Below are 22,074 nucleotides of genomic sequence, written 5' to 3' on the forward strand. Positions count from 1 at the left end.
TTTTAAACAATACAGATATTGAAATTATTTTTGTCGAGCCTCAACTTTTGTTGCAGAAAGCTCACATAGGATAGTGTTCCGGCGGCGGGTGGCTACGGCGGCGGTGTTAGCTAACTTCTTAAAAGCTTTATATTTTAGAAGGTGGAAGACCTGGATGCTTCATACTTTGTATATAGATGCTTCATGTTACGAAGTTTCCGTCAGTCACATGTCCAATGTCCTTGACCTCATTTTCATGGTTCAGTGAATACTTGAAAAAAAAGTTAAGATTTTTTGTAATGTTGAATTCTCTCTTAATATAAGTAATAGGATAACTATATTTGATATGTGCGTACCTTGCAAGGTCCTCATGCCTGTCAGACAGTTTTCACTTGACCTCGACCTCATTTCATGGATCAGTGAACAAGGTTAAGTTTTGGTGGTCAAGTCCGTATCTCAGATACTATAAGCAATAGGTCTTGTATATTCGGTGTATGGAAGGACTGTAAGGTGTACATGTCCAACTGGCAGGTGTCATCTGACCTTGACCTCATTTTCATGGTTCAGTGGTTATAGTTAAAGTTTTTTTGTTTTGGTCTGTTTTTTCATACTATATGCAATAGGTCTACTATATTTGGTGTATGGAATGATTGTAAGGTGTACATGTCTAGCTGACAGGTGTCATCTGACCTTGACCTCATTTTCATGGTTCAGTGGTCAAAGTTAAGTTTTTGAGTTTTGGTCTATTATTCTAATACTATATGCCATAGTCAACTATATTTGGTGTATGGAAATATTTTATGATTTATATGTCAGTTACGCAGGTTTTATTTGACCTTGACCTCATTTTCACAGTCCATTGCTAAGTGTTAAGTGTTTGTGTTTTGGTCTATTTTTCTTAAACTATAAGTAATAGGTCAACTATATATGTTGTATAGAAGCATTGTTAGCTGTACATGTCTGCCTGGCATGGTTCATCTGACCTTGACCTCATTTTCATGGTTCATTGGTCTTTGTTTAGTTATCTTGGTTAATGATAAGTTTATGAGACAGTTGTAATAAAGCTTTATACTTAGGACTATCAACATAATATCAATGATTAGTATAGAAGGCGAGACATTTCAGCGTGTGCACTCTTGTTATCAGTTTTATAGTATAACTTTATAATTGATTTTACCCAGCATCATCCAGAATATAACAGTGTAAACAGGATGTCATCATATTTGTAAGAATGGTAGAGAACTGACGTCTGCTCATATCTGCTGCTACAACTCCACTCACTGAACCACTGCTTAAAATATATGAAATAAGAATATTTTAGATGAGTTTGTTTGAAAGTAGCTGAACCCCATCACATATACACATGTTTGTCAGTAGTTGTCTTATATTTCAACTGTAATAAGTGACATTAATGGCAGACCTTTGAAAAGAGAGAAATTAACAAACTGCAAAGTAATATTACCTCAGCCATTCATATGTGATGTTAAAATTACATTTGAACTAGTCAGAGATATACATAATCTTTTGCATATTTGATAAATAAATGCCAAGACTTTATAACTCAAATCTAAGGGTGCCTTTCAAAGAAAATATTTAAGACATCTAACTTTACACACCTGTCCTAATTGTTATGTAAAAGTTAGTTTTTCAGAAATTCACAAAAATAGTACCTTGTCTGATAAAACACCTTTGCCATGGTAACATAAGTGGAGCTGTTTTGTTTTGGTGTTTCCATGTCAATGAAGACATATTTGTCAGGATTTTCAGCTGCTTTCCTATACCAGATATCATCCCTTGGATCATAATGGATATCAGATAGCATTGTTCCGGGAAAAATCTTAAAAAAATCCATTTTCTGTTCCTAAATACCTATAAACAGGAAAACCACACATTAATAAAAGCTGTGTATGAATATTTGTTCTCAACATTAATAACATTATTTTGACACGTCTCTGATATGATTAAAAATAATTTTGTGACATATAAGATGCAACCTGTGTAAAAATCTTTTTTTTTTTTGCTCTGCATTACAAAGGAGATCTACCATTTCAATACAGTGTAACCTGCCTAATCAGACACCTGAGTATTCCAACATCCTGCTTTAACTGACACATTATCTTTGTCCCAAAATATACATATCATGGCAGAATAAACCTAAGTATTCCGACACCCTGCTTAATCTGACATTTTTTTGTGACCTCTCAGTGTGTCAGATAAGGCAAGTTACACTGTATATGAATCATTTTCTTATTTGGAATTCAAGATATGACACAAGGGCTCAAATTACTGTCTTTTATACCTCCATATCATATCATCCTGTGTCCACACTTGGTCTGTTATATCGGTTAATACAATGTCATTAGAGGCAGACTGGTGTATATCTGTTAATAGAAAATCACATTCATTATTTCTATATTCTATTTTTATCTTCTGGTTTTGTTACGTGAGATGTATGACATTTTTTCTGAGGAGTGTTCATATTTTATTATGTGTATAAATTTCTAAGTAATGCTTAAGAATTTTGTGTCAACTAGTGAGATTGTTGAATGTTTCACCAAAATCTAAAACATTCTAACTCTAGCCATAATATTGAGCAGTTATGCTATGAACAACTTTCTTGCATTCTTAATCACCTCTGTGGTCTCATGGTAAAGTGTTCGTCTAGAGTGTAGGATGTTATGGGTTTGATCCCCTGCCAGGTCAAATAAAATTTGAAAATTGGTATATGCTGCTACTCAACTTAGCTATCAGTATCATGGATTAGGACCAAAGACTACTAGCAAAGATTCAGAATAAGGACTGCTAGTATGTTTAGGATGACATGCCTTCCTGCAGACTTTTATCTTGTGAATTAGTATGTCAAAAATCTGGCCCAGTCTGTCTGCCTAGAAATAAGACAGGTTAATATTCATATCATATTAGCATGTTCTCATCCTGAGTATGTATTTGACTTGCCATTGAACTTTTAACAACAATCCATCCTTATTGTCTTACATTTTGTAGAACAGGTAGTTTTCCGTTATTTACTTGTACCTGAATCCTTTGAGTTTGAGAATAGTTTAGCATTTCATTAGTACTGACAAATAAGATATTTTACCTGCATTCTTTGAGAATAGTTTAGCATTTAATTAGTACTGACAAATAAGATATTTTACCTGCATTCTTTGAGAATAGTTTAGCATTTCCTTAGTACTGACAAATAAGGTATTTTACCTGCATTCTTTGAGAATAATCTAGCATTTCTGTAGTGTTGATAGAAAGGATAGCTTCTATTTTTGTTGTTCTGCTCATATTCCAAACTTTTCACTGGATTAGAATAAACACTTGGGGCAAACTAAAACACAGAAAATTTAGTAATTTTAAAAATGTAACTTTCTGATAAAGGTTTTCAATATATCACATTTACTTCTGATTACAGTTTTAATTTATTTTGTATTTATTTTTAACAAATAAGTCTTTTAGACTGAAATAAAATCTACATAGAACACCAGCTGTAAAGATATTTACTTTCCCATATATGCAGGAAAATTCTTTAAGGACTTTTAAATAAAGTATACCAGAATACATATCTTAGTTGATAAACTGCACATGAGCTGGCATTTCCTAACAGAATCTTAGGGTTTGCTGCAACATATCATATGGGTTTTATAAGAAAATAATACAACACTGTAAATATTGGATGTCACACACACTAATCATATGGCTTTGTATTCATGAATCCAGAAATCTGGTGGCCAACAAACTACCATTAGAGATCATTCACCAAACATGCATGATGTCTACTAAAATCAAATACAAAAGAAATGTGTGCACTATTTTCTCAGACTGATTTTACCTCTGTTACAAAAGAGGTGTGTAAATAATCACCATAACTTCAACCCTGTACCATAGGGATGTGCACAATATTGTCTCACCTTGACCGTAGCATTATTTTTCAAGACTACGCTGTTATCTCTAGTGCAAAAACCAGCTATACTCAGTGTGTCATTATCATAAAGATCCATACGATGATATATAAAACTAGGAAATTCTCCTTTTTCAATATCCTGAAAAAAAGAATGATTAAAATAATTCTTTATCATGTGGCACATATTTGCCTTTTTTATTCAGAAAATGCAAGAGCCAATTTACATTTACAAGATGTCAATAGACATAATTTGAATGCAGTGGGACCTATCTTAAAACTAGTCAAACCCTTAAATTTCTGAATTCCTTAACCTTCTTAAGAATACTAATAAACTTCTACAGAAAAATAACCTTCAACACAGAGCATTAAAGGTTTTTTAAATATCAACAAGGAAACACTAAATCTACAGAAAATTACCTCATCTGCTCTCAATTCTTCCATGTCCTCATCAAATATCACCAGGACAACAGAATAATTTCCATGGAAATGGGAAATAGGCTTATAGTAATATGTTGCAGGTTTTGTTCCTTGAACGTCTGGTGTTTTCCACAAAGCAGCCTACAACAAATCAACAGAAATATTTACTGTCTGTTGCAACTAAATCAGCATGTTTTACTTAATTATGTGAGAAAAAAAAATTACATGCTGTATTGTATATCATAGTACGTTTCTACATTAAATTTTTTGCAAATGAAGACTGAACTTATTTCAATCGAACTGACCATGATTGAAAATAAGCAAATCAACAGTATTCAAACTTTTACATCTAGTCTTTATAACAAAAGATGGTTTTGAGTTGTTTAGTTATAAAACAAAGCTTAGCATCAAATTTGGAACCAGTCCTGCCTTTGCTCACAGCAGTCAGATTACAAAGCTCTAAACCTATTGTACTGAAAGTTCTTTAAACTTTAATGACATCTGACAGGACTACAGTTGTTTTACACAACTCTAAAACTTTAAGTGTAACAGGTTACACGGTTTAATTACATACTATTTTTGAGTAGAAATGTCCTGGTAAACCATTGGTTATGTTGAATACAGATTCATCACTTAAAACTGGCTCTATCTGGTCAATTTCATAGAATCTGGGCTGCTCCATCTGCTGCTGAGGATTGGGCATATAGGGATGTACCAAAATTTTTCCTGTATTAAAAAGTATCCTATATATTGATAGTGTTTTCCAATAGAATAATAAACGCTGTAACTATAGGTCTGATATAGTAAAAGAATAGATGTTTAAAAAAGTCACTAATGCAATTGATTTTTGTCAATATATCATTGTAATACAGAAATATAACTAGCTTCAAAAAATTTCCACAAAGATAACCAAATTTTACTTTATTTTTGTTGTGGTTTTTTTTCTCACTTTTGTCTATTCTAATACTAATGTTCAAACTTTTTTATAATATTTGTGAATGATTATAAAACTATATTTCTATACATACCGCTGTTTCCAACAACAAAACCATAACCATGTTGACCTTGTCTAAAATGTACCACTTCATAAAACATAAGTAACAGAGACAGATCAATTCCCATCACTCCAAAGAAATTACCTCCCTTGTCTAGAGTGGGAATACCTAGTGTTGTGACTAAACCTGCAAACATAAATCAGATGCAATGCAAATAAATTTACCATCTTCAAATTTCCTGATGGTTTAGAAGAGTTATTGATGTCTTGAAAACTTTAACCTTACACTTAACTTAATAATAATGTTGTATTTTAAGTAACTGTTATCTTGACCTTTGACCTATTGGCTCAAAAATGATCATGCTTCATCCTGTAACCTATATTTTCTCTTTGTATAACTTTCATTTCAATTAACCAAAGCAAATGTATATTTCCCAATTTTTTTTGTATAACTTTCATTCCAATTAACCAAAGCAAATGTATATTTCCCAATTTGCTTTGTACAACTTTCATTTCAATTAACCAAAGCAAATGTATATTTCCCAATTTGCTTTGTACAACTTTCATTTCAATTAACCAAAGCAAATGTATATTCCAATTAACCAAAGAAATGTATATTTCCCAATTTGTTTTGTATAACTTTCATTCCAATTAACCAAAGCAAATGTATATTTCCCAATTTGCTTTGTACAACTTTCATTTCAATTAACCAAAGCAAATGTATATTTCCCAATTTGTTTTGTATAACTTTCATTCCAATTAACTAAAGCAAATGTATATTTCCCAATTTGTTTTGTGTAACTTTCATTCCAATTAACTAAAGCAAATGTATATTTCCCAATTTGTTTTGTATAACTTTCATTCCAATTAACCAAAGCAAATGTATATTTCCCAATTTGTTTTGTATAACTTTCATTCCAATTAATCAAAGCAAATGTATATTTCCCAATTTGTTTTGTATAACTTTCATTCCAATTAACCAAAGCAAATGTATATTTCCAAGTTTGTTTTGTATAACTTTCATTCCAATTAACCAAAGCAAATGTATATTTCCCAATTTGTTTTGTGTAACTTTCATTTCAATTAACCAAAGCAAATGTATATTTTCCATTTTTTTTTTGTATAACTTTCATTCCAATTAACCAAAGCAAATGTATATTTCCCAATTTGTTTTGTACAACTTTCATTCCAATTAACCAAAGCAAATGTATATTTCCCAATTTGTTTTGTATAACTTTCATTCCAATTAACCAAAGCAAATGTATATTTCCCAATTTTTTTTGTATAACTTTCATTCCAATTAACCAAAGCAAATGTATATTTCCCAATTTGTTTTGTATAACTTTCATTCCAATTAACCAAAGCAAATGTATATTTTCCAATATTTTTTTGTATAACTTTCATTTCAATTAACCAAAGCAAATGTATATTTTCCATTTTGTTTTGTATAACTTTCATTCCAATTAACCAAAGCAAATGTATGTTTTCCAATTTTTTTGTATAACTTTCATTTCAATTAACCAAAGCAAATGTATATTTTCCATTTTGTTTTGTATAACTTTCATTCCAATTAACCAAAGCAAATGTATATTTTCCATTTTGTTTTGTATAACTTTCATTCCAATTAACCAAAGCAAATGTATATTTTCCATTTTTTTTTGTATAACTTTCATTTCAATTAACCAAAGCAAATGTATATTTCACAATTTTTTTTGTATAACTTTCATTCCAATTAACCAAAGCAAATGTATATTTCCCAATTTGTTTTGTACAACTTTCATTCCAATTAACCAAAGCAAATGTATATTTCCCAATTTGTTTTGTATAACTTTCATTCCAATTAACCAAAGCAATTTGGGAAATATACATTTGCTTTGGTTAATTGGAATGAAAGTTATACAAAACAAATTGGGAAATATACATTTGCTTTGGTTAATTGGAATGAAAGTTATACAAAACAAATTGGGAAATATACATTTGCTTTGGTTAATTGGAATGAAAGTTATACAAAACAAATTGGGAAATATACATTTGCTTTGGTTAATTGGAATGAAAGTTGTACAAAACAAATTGGGAAATATACATTTGCTTTGGTTAATTGGAATGAAAGTTATACAAAAAAAATTGTGAAATATACATTTGCTTTGGTTAATTGAAATGAAAGTTGTACAAAACAAATTGGGAAATATACATTTGCTTTGGTTAATTGGAATGAAAGTTATACAAAACAAATTGGGAAATATACATTTGCTTTGGTTAATTGGAATGAAAGTTGTACAAAACAAATTGGGAAATATACATTTGCTTTGGTTAATTGGAATGAAAGTTATACAAAAAAAATTGGAAAACATACATTTGCTTTGGTTAATTGGAATGAAAGTTATATAAAACAAAATGGAAAATATACATTTGTTTTGGTTAATTGAAATGAAAGTTATACAAAACAAATTGGGAAATATACATTTGCTTTGGTTAATTGGAATGAAAGTTATACAAAAAAAATTGGGAAATATACATTTGCTTTGGTTAATTGGAATGAAAGTTATACAAAACAAATTGGGAAATATACATTTGCTTTGGTTAATTGGAATGAAAGTTATACAAAACAAATTGGGAAATATACATTTGCTTTGGTTAATTGGAATGAAAGTTGTACAAAACAAATTGGGAAATATACATTTGCTTTGGTTAATTGGAATGAAAGTTATACAAAAAAAATTGTGAAATATACATTTGCTTTGGTTAATTGAAATGAAAGTTATACAAAAAAAAATGGAAAATATACATTTGCTTTGGTTAATTGGAATGAAAGTTATACAAAACAAAATGGAAAATATACATTTGCTTTGGTTAATTGGAATGAAAGTTATACAAAACAAAATGGAAAATATACATTTGCTTTGGTTAATTGAAATGAAAGTTATACAAAAAAATTGGAAAACATACATTTGCTTTGGTTAATTGGAATGAAAGTTATACAAAACAAAATGGAAAATATACATTTGCTTTGGTTAATTGAAATGAAAGTTATACAAAAAAATATTGGAAAATATACATTTGCTTTGGTTAATTGGAATGAAAGTTATACAAAACAAATTGGGAAATATACATTTGCTTTGGTTAATTGGAATGAAAGTTATACAAAAAAAATTGGGAAATATACATTTGCTTTGGTTAATTGGAATGAAAGTTATACAAAACAAATTGGGAAATATACATTTGCTTTGGTTAATTGGAATGAAAGTTGTACAAAACAAATTGGGAAATATACATTTGCTTTGGTTAATTGGAATGAAAGTTATACAAAAAAAAAATGGAAAATATACATTTGCTTTGGTTAATTGAAATGAAAGTTACACAAAACAAATTGGGAAATATACATTTGCTTTGGTTAATTGGAATGAAAGTTATACAAAACAAACTTGGAAATATACATTTGCTTTGGTTAATTGGAATGAAAGTTATACAAAACAAATTGGGAAATATACATTTGCTTTGATTAATTGGAATGAAAGTTATACAAAACAAATTGGGAAATATACATTTGCTTTGGTTAATTGGAATGAAAGTTATACAAAACAAATTGGGAAATATACATTTGCTTTAGTTAATTGGAATGAAAGTTACACAAAACAAATTGGGAAATATACATTTGCTTTAGTTAATTGGAATGAAAGTTATACAAAACAAATTGGGAAATATACATTTGCTTTGGTTAATTGAAATGAAAGTTGTACAAAGCAAATTGGGAAATATACATTTGCTTTGGTTAATTGGAATGAAAGTTATACAAAACAAATTGGGAAATATACATTTCTTTGGTTAATTGGAATATACATTTGCTTTGGTTAATTGAAATGAAAGTTGTACAAAGCAAATTGGGAAATATACATTTGCTTTGGTTAATTGAAATGAAAGTTGTACAAAGCAAATTGGGAAATATACATTTGCTTTGGTTAATTGGAATGAAAGTTATACAAAAAAAATTGGGAAATATACATTTGCTTTGGTTAATTGAAATGAAAGTTATACAAAGAGAAAATATAGGTTACAGGATGAAGCATGATCATTTTTGAGCCAATAGGTCAAAGGTCAAGATAACAGTTACTTAAAATACAACATTATTATTAAGTTAAGTGTAAGGTTAAAGTTTTCAAGACATCAATAACTCTTCTAAACCATCAGGAAATTTGAAGATGGTAAATTTATTTGCATTGCATCTGATTTATGTTTGCAGGTTTAGTCACAACACTAGGTATTCCCACTCTAGACAAGGGAGGTAATTTCTTTGGAGTGATGGGAATTGATCTGTCTCTGTTACTTATGTTTTATGAAGTGGTACATTTTAGACAAGGTCAACATGGTTATGGTTTTGTTGTTGGAAACAGCGGTATGTATAGAAATATAGTTTTATAATCATTCACAAATATTATAAAAAAGTTTGAACATTAGTATTAGAATAGACAAAAGTGAGAAAAAAAACCACAACAAAAATAAAGTAAAATTTGGTTATCTTTGTGGAAATTTTTTGAAGCTAGTTATATTTCTGTATTACAATGATATATTGACAAAAATCAATTGCATTAGTGACTTTTTTAAACATCTATTCTTTTACTATATCAGACCTATAGTTACAGCGTTTATTATTCTATTGGAAAACACTATCAATATATAGGATACTTTTTAATACAGGAAAAATTTTGGTACATCCCTATATGCCCAATCCTCAGCAGCAGATGGAGCAGCCCAGATTCTATGAAATTGACCAGATAGAGCCAGTTTTAAGTGATGAATCTGTATTCAACATAACCAATGGTTTACCAGGACATTTCTACTCAAAAATAGTATGTAATTAAACCGTGTAACCTGTTACACTTAAAGTTTTAGAGTTGTGTAAAACAACTGTAGTCCTGTCAGATGTCATTAAAGTTTAAAGAACTTTCAGTACAATAGGTTTAGAGCTTTGTAATCTGACTGCTGTGAGCAAAGGCAGGACTGGTTCCAAATTTGATGCTAAGCTTTGTTTTATAACTAAACAACTCAAAACCATCTTTTGTTATAAAGACTAGATGTAAAAGTTTGAATACTGTTGATTTGCTTATTTTCAATCATGGTCAGTTCGATTGAAATAAGTTCAGTCTTCATTTGCAAAAAATTTAATGTAGAAACGTACTATGATATACAATACAGCATGTAATTTTTTTTTCTCACATAATTAAGTAAAACATGCTGATTTAGTTGCAACAGACAGTAAATATTTCTGTTGATTTGTTGTAGGCTGCTTTGTGGAAAACACCAGACGTTCAAGGAACAAAACCTGCAACATATTACTATAAGCCTATTTCCCATTTCCATGGAAATTATTCTGTTGTCCTGGTGATATTTGATGAGGACATGGAAGAATTGAGAGCAGATGAGGTAATTTTCTGTAGATTTAGTGTTTCCTTGTTGATATTTAAAAAACCTTTAATGCTCTGTGTTGAAGGTTATTTTTCTGTAGAAGTTTATTAGTATTCTTAAGAAGGTTAAGGAATTCAGAAATTTAAGGGTTTGACTAGTTTTAAGATAGGTCCCACTGCATTCAAATTATGTCTATTGACATCTTGTAAATGTAAATTGGCTCTTGCATTTTCTGAATAAAAAAGGCAAATATGTGCCACATGATAAAGAATTATTTTAATCATTCTTTTTTTCAGGATATTGAAAAAGGAGAATTTCCTAGTTTTATATATCATCGTATGGATCTTTATGATAATGACACACTGAGTATAGCTGGTTTTTGCACTAGAGATAACAGCGTAGTCTTGAAAAATAATGCTACGGTCAAGGTGAGACAATATTGTGCACATCCCTATGGTACAGGGTTGAAGTTATGGTGATTATTTACACACCTCTTTTGTAACAGAGGTAAAATCAGTCTGAGAAAATAGTGCACACATTTCTTTTGTATTTGATTTTAGTAGACATCATGCATGTTTGGTGAATGATCTCTAATGGTAGTTTGTTGGCCACCAGATTTCTGGATTCATGAATACAAAGCCATATGATTAGTGTGTGTGACATCCAATATTTACAGTGTTGTATTATTTTCTTATAAAACCCATATGATATGTTGCAGCAAACCCTAAGATTCTGTTAGGAAATGCCAGCTCATGTGCAGTTTATCAACTAAGATATGTATTCTGGTATACTTTATTTAAAAGTCCTTAAAGAATTTTCCTGCATATATGGGAAAGTAAATATCTTTACAGCTGGTGTTCTATGTAGATTTTATTTCAGTCTAAAAGACTTATTTGTTAAAAATAAATACAAAATAAATTAAAACTGTAATCAGAAGTAAATGTGATATATTGAAAACCTTTATCAGAAAGTTACATTTTTAAAATTACTAAATTTTCTGTGTTTTAGTTTGCCCCAAGTGTTTATTCTAATCCAGTGAAAAGTTTGGAATATGAGCAGAACAACAAAAATAGAAGCTATCCTTTCTATCAACACTACAGAAATGCTAGATTATTCTCAAAGAATGCAGGTAAAATACCTTATTTGTCAGTACTAAGGAAATGCTAAACTATTCTCAAAGAATGCAGGTAAAATATCTTATTTGTCAGTACTAATTAAATGCTAAACTATTCTCAAAGAATGCAGGTAAAATATCTTATTTGTCAGTACTAATGAAATGCTAAACTATTCTCAAACTCAAAGGATTCAGGTACAAGTAAATAACGGAAAACTACCTGTTCTACAAAATGTAAGACAATAAGGATGGATTGTTGTTAAAAGTTCAATGGCAAGTCAAATACATACTCAGGATGAGAACATGCTAATATGATATGAATATTAACCTGTCTTATTTCTAGGCAGACAGACTGGGCCAGATTTTTGACATACTAATTCACAAGATAAAAGTCTGCAGGAAGGCATGTCATCCTAAACATACTAGCAGTCCTTATTCTGAATCTTTGCTAGTAGTCTTTGGTCCTAATCCATGATACTGATAGCTAAGTTGAGTAGCAGCATATACCAATTTTCAAATTTTATTTGACCTGGCAGGGGATCAAACCCATAACATCCTACACTCTAGACGAACACTTTACCATGAGACCACAGAGGTGATTAAGAATGCAAGAAAGTTGTTCATAGCATAACTGCTCAATATTATGGCTAGAGTTAGAATGTTTTAGATTTTGGTGAAACATTCAACAATCTCACTAGTTGACACAAAATTCTTAAGCATTACTTAGAAATTTATACACATAATAAAATATGAACACTCCTCAGAAAAAATGTCATACATCTCACGTAACAAAACCAGAAGATAAAAATAGAATATAGAAATAATGAATGTGATTTTCTATTAACAGATATACACCAGTCTGCCTCTAATGACATTGTATTAACCGATATAACAGACCAAGTGTGGACACAGGATGATATGATATGGAGGTATAAAAGACAGTAATTTGAGCCCTTGTGTCATATCTTGAATTCCAAATAAGAAAATGATTCATATACAGTGTAACTTGCCTTATCTGACACACTGAGAGGTCACAAAAAAATGTCAGATTAAGCAGGGTGTCGGAATACTTAGGTTTATTCTGCCATGATATGTATATTTTGGGACAAAGATAATGTGTCAGTTAAAGCAGGATGTTGGAATACTCAGGTGTCTGATTAGGCAGGTTACACTGTATTGAAATGGTAGATCTCCTTTGTAATGCAGAGCAAAAAAAAAAAAGATTTTTACACAGGTTGCATCTTATATGTCACAAAATTATTTTTAATCATATCAGAGACGTGTCAAAATAATGTTATTAATGTTGAGAACAAATATTCATACACAGCTTTTATTAATGTGTGGTTTTCCTGTTTATAGGTATTTAGGAACAGAAAATGGATTTTTTAAGATTTTTCCCGGAACAATGCTATCTGATATCCATTATGATCCAAGGGATGATATCTGGTATAGGAAAGCAGCTGAAAATCCTGACAAATATGTCTTCATTGACATGGAAACACCAAAACAAAACAGCTCCACTTATGTTACCATGGCAAAGGTGTTTTATCAGACAAGGTACTATTTTTGTGAATTTCTGAAAAACTAACTTTTACATAACAATTAGGACAGGTGTGTAAAGTTAGATGTCTTAAATATTTTCTTTGAAAGGCACCCTTAGATTTGAGTTATAAAGTCTTGGCATTTATTTATCAAATATGCAAAAGATTATGTATATCTCTGACTAGTTCAAATGTAATTTTAACATCACATATGAATGGCTGAGGTAATATTACTTTGCAGTTTGTTAATTTCTCTCTTTTCAAAGGTCTGCCATTAATGTCACTTATTACAGTTGAAATATAAGACAACTACTGACAAACATGTGTATATGTGATGGGGTTCAGCTACTTTCAAACAAACTCATCTAAAATATTCTTATTTCATATATTTTAAGCAGTGGTTCAGTGAGTGGAGTTGTAGCAGCAGATATGAGCAGACGTCAGTTCTCTACCATTCTTACAAATATGATGACATCCTGTTTACACTGTTATATTCTGGATGATGCTGGGTAAAATCAATTATAAAGTTATACTATAAAACTGATAACAAGAGTGCACACGCTGAAATGTCTCGCCTTCTATACTAATCATTGATATTATGTTGATAGTCCTAAGTATAAAGCTTTATTACAACTGTCTCATAAACTTATCATTAACCAAGATAACTAAACAAAGACCAATGAACCATGAAAATGAGGTCAAGGTCAGATGAACCATGCCAGGCAGACATGTACAGCTAACAATGCTTCTATACAACATATATAGTTGACCTATTACTTATAGTTTAAGGAAAATAGACCAAAACACAAAAAATTAACACTGTGCAATGAACCGTGAAAATGAGGTCATGGTCAAAAGAAACCTGCGCTACTGACATAAAGATCATAAAATATTTCCATACACCAAATATAGTTGACCTATGGCATATAGTATTAGATGAATAGACCAAAACTCAAAAACGTAACTTTGACCACTGAACCATGAAAATGAGGTCAAGGTCACATGACATCTGCCCGCTAGACATGTACACCTTACAATCATTCCATACAACAAATACAGTAGACCTATTGCATATAGTATGAAAAAAATAGACCAAAACACAAAAATTTAACTATAACCACTGAACCATGAAAATGAGGTCAAGGTCAGATGACACCTGCCAGTTGGACATGTACACCTTACAGTCCTTCCATACACCGAATATACAAGCCCTATTGCTTATAGTATCTGAGATACGGACTTGACCACCAAAACTTAACCTTGTTCACTGATCCATGAAATGAGGTCGAGGTCAAGTGAAAACTGTCTGACAGACATGAGGACCTTGCAAGGTACGCACATATCAAATATAGTTATCCTATTACTTATATTAAGAGAGAATTCAACATTACAAAAAATCTTAACTTTTTTTTCAAGTGGTCACTGAACCATGAAAATGAGGTCAAGGACATTGGACATGTGACTGACGGAAACTTCGTAACATGAAGCATCTATATACAAAGTATGAAGCATCCAGGTCTTCCACCTTCTAAAATATAAAGCTTTTAAGAAGTTAGCTAACACCGCCGCCGTAGCCACCGCCGCCGCCGGAACACTATCCCTATGTCGAGCTTTCTGCAACAAAAGTTGCAGGCTCGACAAAAAGTATCTACCTTAAAATACCAGACGACAGTTTAAAACACTATCAATTGTTTTTTCTTTAACTACATATTAATTTAAGCATATCATTTTTTAAACAATACTTAAAATATTAACAAGATATTGAAATTATTTTTGTCGAGCCTTTTGTTGCAGAAAGCTCAACATAGGAATAGTGATCCGGCGGCGGCTACGGCGGCGGCGTTAGCTAACTTCTTAAAAGCTTTATATTTTAGAAGGTAGAAGACCTGGATGTTTCATACTTTGTATATAGATGCCTCATGTTACGAACTTTCCGTCAGTCACATGTCCAATGTCCTTGACCTCATTTTCATGGTTCAGTGAATACTTGAAAAAAAAGTTAAGATTTTTTGTAATGTTAAATTCTCTCTTATTATAAGTAATTGGATAACTATATTTGGTATGTGCGTACCTTGCAAGGTCCTCATGCCCGTCAGACAGTTTTCACTTGACCTCGACCTCATTTCATGGATCAGTGAACAAGGTTAAGTTTTGGTGGTCAAGTCCATATCTCAGATACTATAAGCAATAGGTTTAGTATATTGGGTGTATGGAAGGACTGTAAGGTGTACATGTCCAACTGGCAGGTGTCATCTGACCTTGACCTCATTTTCATGGTTCAGTGGTTATAGTTAAGTTTTTTTGTTTTGGTCTGTTTTTCTTATACTATATGCAATAGGTCTACTATATTTGGTGTATGGAATGATTGTAAGGTGTACATGTCTAGCTGACAGGTGTCATCTGACCTTGACCTCATTTTCATGGTTCAGTGGTCAAAGTTAAGTTTTTAAGTTTTGGTCTATTTTTCTAATACGTTATGCATTAGTCAACTATATTTGGTGTATGGAAATATTTTATGATTTATATGTCTGTTACGCAGGTTTTATTTGACCTTGACCTCATTTTCACAGTCCATTGCTAAGTGTTAAGTGTTTGTGTTTTGGTCTGTTTTTCTTAATTTATAAGCAATAAGCCAACTATATTTGTTGTATTGAAGAATTGTTAGCTGTACATGTCTGCCTGGCATGGTTCATCTGACCTTGACCTCATTTCATGGTTCATTGATCAATGTTTCGTTTTCTTTGGTTAATGTTGAGTTTATGTGACAGTTGTAATAAAGCTTTATATTTAGGTCTATCAACATAATATCAATGATTAGTAAAGAAGGCGAGACATTTCAGCGTGTGCACTCTTGTTAAATATTTAAATAAAACTATTTTAGGTTAAAAAAAACCAACAACATTGATGTCCCACAAAAGTTTGCCAATAAACCATGTTTTTCTTCAGATATGTATTTGGGCAAGCCAATTCAAGCATGGATTTGACAAGGGCACATATAACACAAATAGCAGGTCCTGTCAGCTTTCTCTTGTTGAAGCAAGGATTTTTGAAGGTATATACATTTGGAGAATAATCTCTTCTGTCCATACACATTATAGTAAATCAAAATAGGCATTATTTAAATAATTACAAGCAGTGGTTGAATACTTTATTTCAATAATTCTTTGCCTATTTTTCAAAGGTCTAATTTAGTTCTGTTTTTTTGTAAAGCCAAGCAGTGTTCAAATTTAATGATAAGATTTCTCAAATAATTTTTTTTCTCAGCTAGTCAGTAGTGCAAATTAGAGCCATTACCATCATTTGACTTCATTTAATTTGCTATCCAGTTGTCTTTCGTTGTCCAGAAAAAAACTCTTTTGAAATACTGTGGATTCATTATTATTCATGAGACATCAATCTTCATGGATTTTGAGGGTATAATAAAGAAGAAATTTTAATTTAAGAGAAATGTTCAACATGTGCATATAATATGCAGACTTGCAGAACCAAATCAAATATTCAGGAAAATGACATTTTGTTTGAATTAATCCACGAAAATTCACAGTAGTTAGGGATTCTAAACTGAGCTTTATTTGAATAGTTGCTACGATAAATAGTGTCAAACAATATATCAATTAAATCATACACTGAAAATAGAGCAAGCTCTTTGAACTGACAATGTTGGTTTCCTTCTGGAACTTTTTAAGTAATCAAATATCAAGTATTATTCATGAAGATAAGTGAGATAGACAAAATGTTGTACTTTTGAAATAATACAATTCATGAGTTGATTCAAGTAAATAGTTGCTAAACCTTTACCATTTTGGAAAAAGGCAATTGTGATCTGTTAGGTGCATTTTGAATTGTTTCATGAGCAACTTGGCTCATGAAAATTATATACTGATTGAAGTCAGAACAATCAGTTATATAACTTTGTTTTATTGTCCAGCCAGAGGTATGTATGGATGCTACTTCTGGAGTGAAAAGGCTGACCTACAGATTAGATCTAGGTGGGAGGTGGTCCTCTATTAGAAAAGTTGGTTGTCATGACTACACTCTAATGGCCATCAACAATACCAATCTGTACCTTCTGAGTTACCAACCAGATAACTGTTTCTCTTTGGATGTAGGGGTAAGTATTAAAAACATAGATCAAGTTACTATAAAAAATGTCAGTTTGTTATTGTAATTAGAATTAGAGGATGTGATATGATTGCCAATGAGACAACTCTCAACTAAAGACCAAAGATGTAGAAGTTAACAACTGTAGGTCACATTACAACCTTCAGCAATAAGCAAAGCTCATACAGTATAGCAAGATAGATTAAAAAGGCCCTAACTGACAGATTTAAATAAAATCAAAAAGAAAAAAATAAAGGCTGGATTATGTAAATAGCAATAAACAAAAAAAAAAATATGATAAATTAAAGTCAGATATGTGATCTTGAAAAACTAACAGCAGTAAATTATGGACCATGAACTTTCAAAAATCAATACTAAATAATTTTCTTTTATAATACGCAATATTATATGTATTGGTTTTGGAAAGTAGGTGAAGGAAGAAATGGGTGACATACTGACTTCTGTTTACAGTTCACCTAATAACTACCAGTAAAATATCTTGGATGATGCATATCTCATTTTAAAAACTTTTTTTTTCAGACTTGCAATTGTCAAGAAAAGTGTTTACTGTGTAATAATCAAATGGATTCAATGTGCCAGGTTTGTGTTATAGTATATATTTTGATATAAGTCTGTAATAAACAGTTATTTTAAGAGTATGTCCAATTGTACATAAGGTTACAAAATACATTTTCTGAGTCATATTTATAACATCATAATTTTAAAGTTGCAATGAAAAAATATGATTTTGTGTTTATTTATTACCGGTACATTTATTGGTCTTCTGTAGAGATAGCGCTGTTATTCTTAGTGTAGAGTTTTCATGTTTAAACAGGAATTTTCATGTTTAATCAATTCCATGTTAACTCATTTCTTTATCAAAATGATTTACATTTATAAATCTTAATTTTGGATATGATCAGTTGTAATTTAATAGCATGCTTGATATGTATTTTCTTGGTTTCAGTGTCCTTGTACTTGTGTTAACAGAGCCATAGATATTTGTAATAGTAGTTTTACTATGACAAGAGGCTATGCTCCATGTAGAGGTAAATATTCTGAGTAAAGAGTGAATAGATAGTGCTCAAGTGATCAAAATTAGTTAAAGTCAATAAATGGATCACCAATTTAAGAAAATTTTAAGGTCTTTTTAATAGTATAAGCTCTAAACTTCAGCAACAGTGATATATTATTTTGATGCCCCACTTAGGGGCATTATGTTATTTGGTCTGTGCGTCCATCCGTCTGTCCCCCTTGAGGTTAAAGTTTTTGGTCAAGGAAGTTTTTGATGAAGTTGAAGTCCAATCAACATGAAACTAAGTACACATATTCCCTATGATATGATCTTTCTAATTTCATTGCCACATTACAGTTTTGACCCCAATTTAAAGGTCCACTGAACATAGAAAATGTTAACTTTAGTTCAAATATATTGTTTTAAAGCTTTTGCCAAGTAAAAAACTTCATTTTGTTTTACAGAAAGTTTGAGACATTGGAAGACAGTTAAGACTATTAATCTTCATCAGTCAAACATAACAGAATGTCAACCACAGTGTCCCTCATTGTAAGTCTTAAAATAACAGAATGTCAACCACAGTGTCCTTCATTGTAAGTGTTAAAATAACAGAATGCCAACCACAGTGTCCCTCATTGTAAGTGTTAAAATAACAGAATGTCAACCACAGTGTCCTTCATTGTAAGTGTTAAAATAACAGAATGTCAACCACAGTGTCCCTCATTGTAAGTGTTAAAACAGCTCATAGTCAGAATGTCAGTTGCAGTTTATCATCAAGAAATTTTATTGATGCTGACATGTTAGTTGATGAAACTGAGTTGTATGAAATGACTTACATAGATTTTGTGTTTTCACATTTCTGATTTAGACAAAATTGTTTATCTGAAACTACTGGGCCAAATTTAACCATACTTGGCCACAATCATCATTGGGGTATCTAGTTTAAAAATTGTGTCCGGTGACCCGCCAAACCAACCAAGATGGCCGCCATGGCAAAAAAATAGAACATAGGGGTAAAATGTATATTTTGGCTTGTAACTCTGAAACCAAATCATTTAGAGCAAATCTGACATGGGGGTAAAATTGTTTATCAAGTCAAGATCTATCTGCCCTGAAATTTTCAGATGAATCGGACAATCGGTTGTTAGGTTGCTACCCCTGAATTGGTAATTTTAAGGAAATTTTTCTGTTTTCGGTTATTATCTTGAATATTATTATAGATTGAGATTAACTGTAAACAGCAATAATGTTCAGCAAAGTAAGATCTACAAATAAGTCAACATGACCAAAATGGTCAGTTGACCCCTTAAGGAGTTATTGCCCTTTTTAGTCATTTTTTACCAATTTTTCGTAATTTTTTGTAATCTTCTACAAAAATCTTCTCCTCTGAAACTAAAGGACCAAATTTGAACAAATTTAGCCACAATCATTATTAGGGTATCTAATTTAAAAAATGTGTGCGGTGACCAAGCCAACCAACCAAGATGGCCACCATGGCTAAAAATAGAACATAGGGGTAAATTGTAGATTTTGGCTTATAACTCTGAAATCAAAGGATTTAGAGCAAATCTTACAGGGGTTGAATTGTTAATCAAGTAAATATCTATCTGCCCTGAAATTTTCAGATGAATTAAACAACTGGTTGTTGGGTTGCTGCCACCCAATTTGTAATTTTTAAGGAAATTTTGCTGTTTTTGATTATTATCTTGAATACTATTATAGATAGAGATAAACTGTGAACAGCAATAATGTTCAACAAAGTAAGATCTACAAATAAGTCTCATGACCAAAATGGTCAGTTGACCCTTTAAGGAGTTATTGCCCTTTATAGTCAATTTTTAACAATTTTGTATGTTTTTACAAAATATTTTCCTCTGTAACTAAAGGGCCAAGTTCATTACAGATAGAGAAAATTGTAAGTAGCGAGAATGTTAAGTAAAGTAATTTTTTCAAACACATCACTCATCAAAACACAATTTTGTCATGAATCCATGTGTTTCCTTTGTTTAATATGCACATAGACCAAGGTGAGCGACACAGGCTCTTAAGAGCCTCTAGTTATATTTTTATTACGTTAAGAACAAGTACTGTAATATTTGTTTTAATGGAAATGATATTTGGTAAATATGAAGGAACTTATATTACATGACATCATATGAGATATTATTAAAACTCTCTACATTGTAGCCAAACAGAGAAGGACTGCTTATTTATGTCAGGATGTATTTGGTGTTCTACAGGATTCTATAGCCACATTCCTATATGTACTCAAACCTGCCCTAAAGACAGGTAAGATCTCTGTTTACATAGCCACATCCCTATTTGTATTAGATTCTGCCCTTAAGATACGTAAGATCTCTGTTTACAGGACCACCTCTCTGTTTACAAAATTTACGAAAAGGGAATTTCATATGTAATAAACTATAAGGTTAAATATGTGTGTCATAGCTAAGGATTTCTTTTAAATCAATTCTCATTGTAGCAATTGGCAATTGACCATCATGATCCTACCTTGCTACAGGCAATTTCAAATGGAGGAAATGAATTGAAAAAGATTATTCTACCTCTGGCTTTTTTATGTTGCAATGTTCAGTTCAAATTATCCATTTATCTTGAAGTCAGTCTCCAACAATAAACCTTTGCTTCTTCTTTTATCATAAGTTGTCACTTGGGATTGCTAAGACATCAAATGTAATATTAAAAAAATCTACAAGTTAAGTTTTCTTGAGTCACATGACACAAACTTTTAAAAAGGAAAGGGGAAAGATTCATTTTTTTTTTATATTTAGCTTTATTTTATTATAAATAACAAAAATTAAGAAGAAAGGAGTTAACACCTTTGATCTGCAATTGTATGAGATGACAACTAGTATATTATAATGTTACTTTACAGAATGGAGATTTACATGAAAGCACCTTGTCATAATTTAACAGAACATAGCCATCAATATTTACCATTAGAAGTACAGAAGTTATTACAGTCTATTGTTAATGATTCAAATTTTGGCATCAGCCTGCCCATGATCATAAAGCAGGTAAGATTTATAAAATAGATATGTTAATTCAATAGGTTAACATGTTTTGTATTGTTGAAAATGCCCTCTTGAGTAGTTTTTTTGGAGTAGGTGTGCATAAGATAAAATGATACATTGGATAAAACCAAACAAAACTTTCATATTAAAGCTCTCTTATACTGTCTAATAATTTGTTAGGGTGTAAAATACCATATCAATAGAAAAGACCATCCCTGATTACTTTCTTCCTTTTAATATCTTCAAGGGAAATGCAGGAAATTGTGTCGGGGTACCAAGATGGCTGACATGGCTAAAAATAGTACATAGGGTAAAATGCAGTTTTTGGCTGATATCTCTGAAACCAAAGCATTTAGAGCAAATCTGACAGAATAAAATTATTCATTAGGTTAAGATCTATCTGACCTGAAATTTTCAGACCATTCAGGCAACCTGTTGTTGGGTTGGTGCCCCTGATTTGTTAATTATAAGAAAATTTTGCAGCTTTTGGTTATTATCTTGAACATTATGATAGATATAGATCAACTGTAAACAGCAATAATGCACAGTAAAGAAAGACCTAAAAATAAGTCAA

General features: G+C 31.1%; 2 protein-coding genes across 5 annotated transcripts in view; one reads left to right on the forward strand and one right to left on the reverse strand.

The window, feature by feature from the left end:
* Positions 1–1,153: 1,153 nt before the first annotated feature.
* On the reverse strand, positions 1,154–5,480 carry LOC143041954 (VWFA and cache domain-containing protein 1-like). Of its 2 annotated transcripts, none has more exons than XM_076214136.1 (8): positions 5,332–5,480; positions 4,878–5,029; positions 4,304–4,444; positions 3,894–4,025; positions 3,193–3,313; positions 2,279–2,360; positions 1,650–1,848; positions 1,154–1,270 (listed from the first exon to the last, which is right to left on the reverse strand). In XM_076214136.1, exons 1-7 carry the CDS (start codon positions 5,423–5,425, stop codon positions 1,818–1,820), a joined length of 753 nt encoding a protein of 250 aa, XP_076070251.1. In that variant the 5' UTR covers positions 5,426–5,480; the 3' UTR covers positions 1,154–1,270; positions 1,650–1,817. The 2 variants fall into 2 exon arrangements, with proteins under 2 accessions (XP_076070251.1, XP_076070259.1); XM_076214144.1 differs by having other exon boundaries at positions 1,163–1,267.
* Positions 5,481–9,534: 4,054 nt separating this feature from the next.
* Positions 9,535–22,074, forward strand: part of LOC143041995 (uncharacterized) — a gene marked incomplete at its 5' end in the record, with an annotated part of 47,741 nt that continues 35,201 nt past the window's right edge. For 2 of the 3 annotated variants that reach the window (XM_076214194.1, XM_076214209.1), the window contains 15 exon segments: positions 9,535–9,687; positions 9,990–10,141; positions 10,575–10,715; positions 10,994–11,125; positions 11,706–11,826; positions 12,659–12,740; positions 13,171–13,368; positions 13,748–13,861; positions 16,299–16,404; positions 17,281–17,463; positions 17,994–18,053; positions 18,421–18,502; positions 18,933–19,017; positions 20,656–20,757; positions 21,362–21,503. In XM_076214194.1, the coding sequence (XP_076070309.1) occupies positions 9,535–9,687; positions 9,990–10,141; positions 10,575–10,715; positions 10,994–11,125; positions 11,706–11,826; positions 12,659–12,740; positions 13,171–13,368; positions 13,748–13,861; positions 16,299–16,404; positions 17,281–17,463; positions 17,994–18,053; positions 18,421–18,502; positions 18,933–19,017; positions 20,656–20,757; positions 21,362–21,503 (1,853 nt within the window). 3 annotated transcript variants of the gene reach the window in all.

This window comes from Mytilus galloprovincialis, chromosome 1 (genome assembly GCF_965363235.1).
Source record: "Mytilus galloprovincialis chromosome 1, xbMytGall1.hap1.1, whole genome shotgun sequence".
Taxonomy (NCBI): domain Eukaryota; kingdom Metazoa; phylum Mollusca; class Bivalvia; order Mytilida; family Mytilidae; genus Mytilus; species Mytilus galloprovincialis.

Coding starts and splice junctions, on each gene's coding strand:
- LOC143041954 (XM_076214136.1), bottom strand. CDS start 5,425: ATGGGAATTGATCTGTCTCTGTTACTTATGTTTTATGAAGTGGTACAT. Junction 5,030..5,331: donor TTTTGTTGTTGGAAACAGCG/GTATGTATAGAA, acceptor TTTTTAATACAG/GAAAAATTTTGGTACATCCC. Junction 4,026..4,303: donor AAGAATTGAGAGCAGATGAG/GTAATTTTCTGT, acceptor TCTTTTTTTCAG/GATATTGAAAAAGGAGAATT.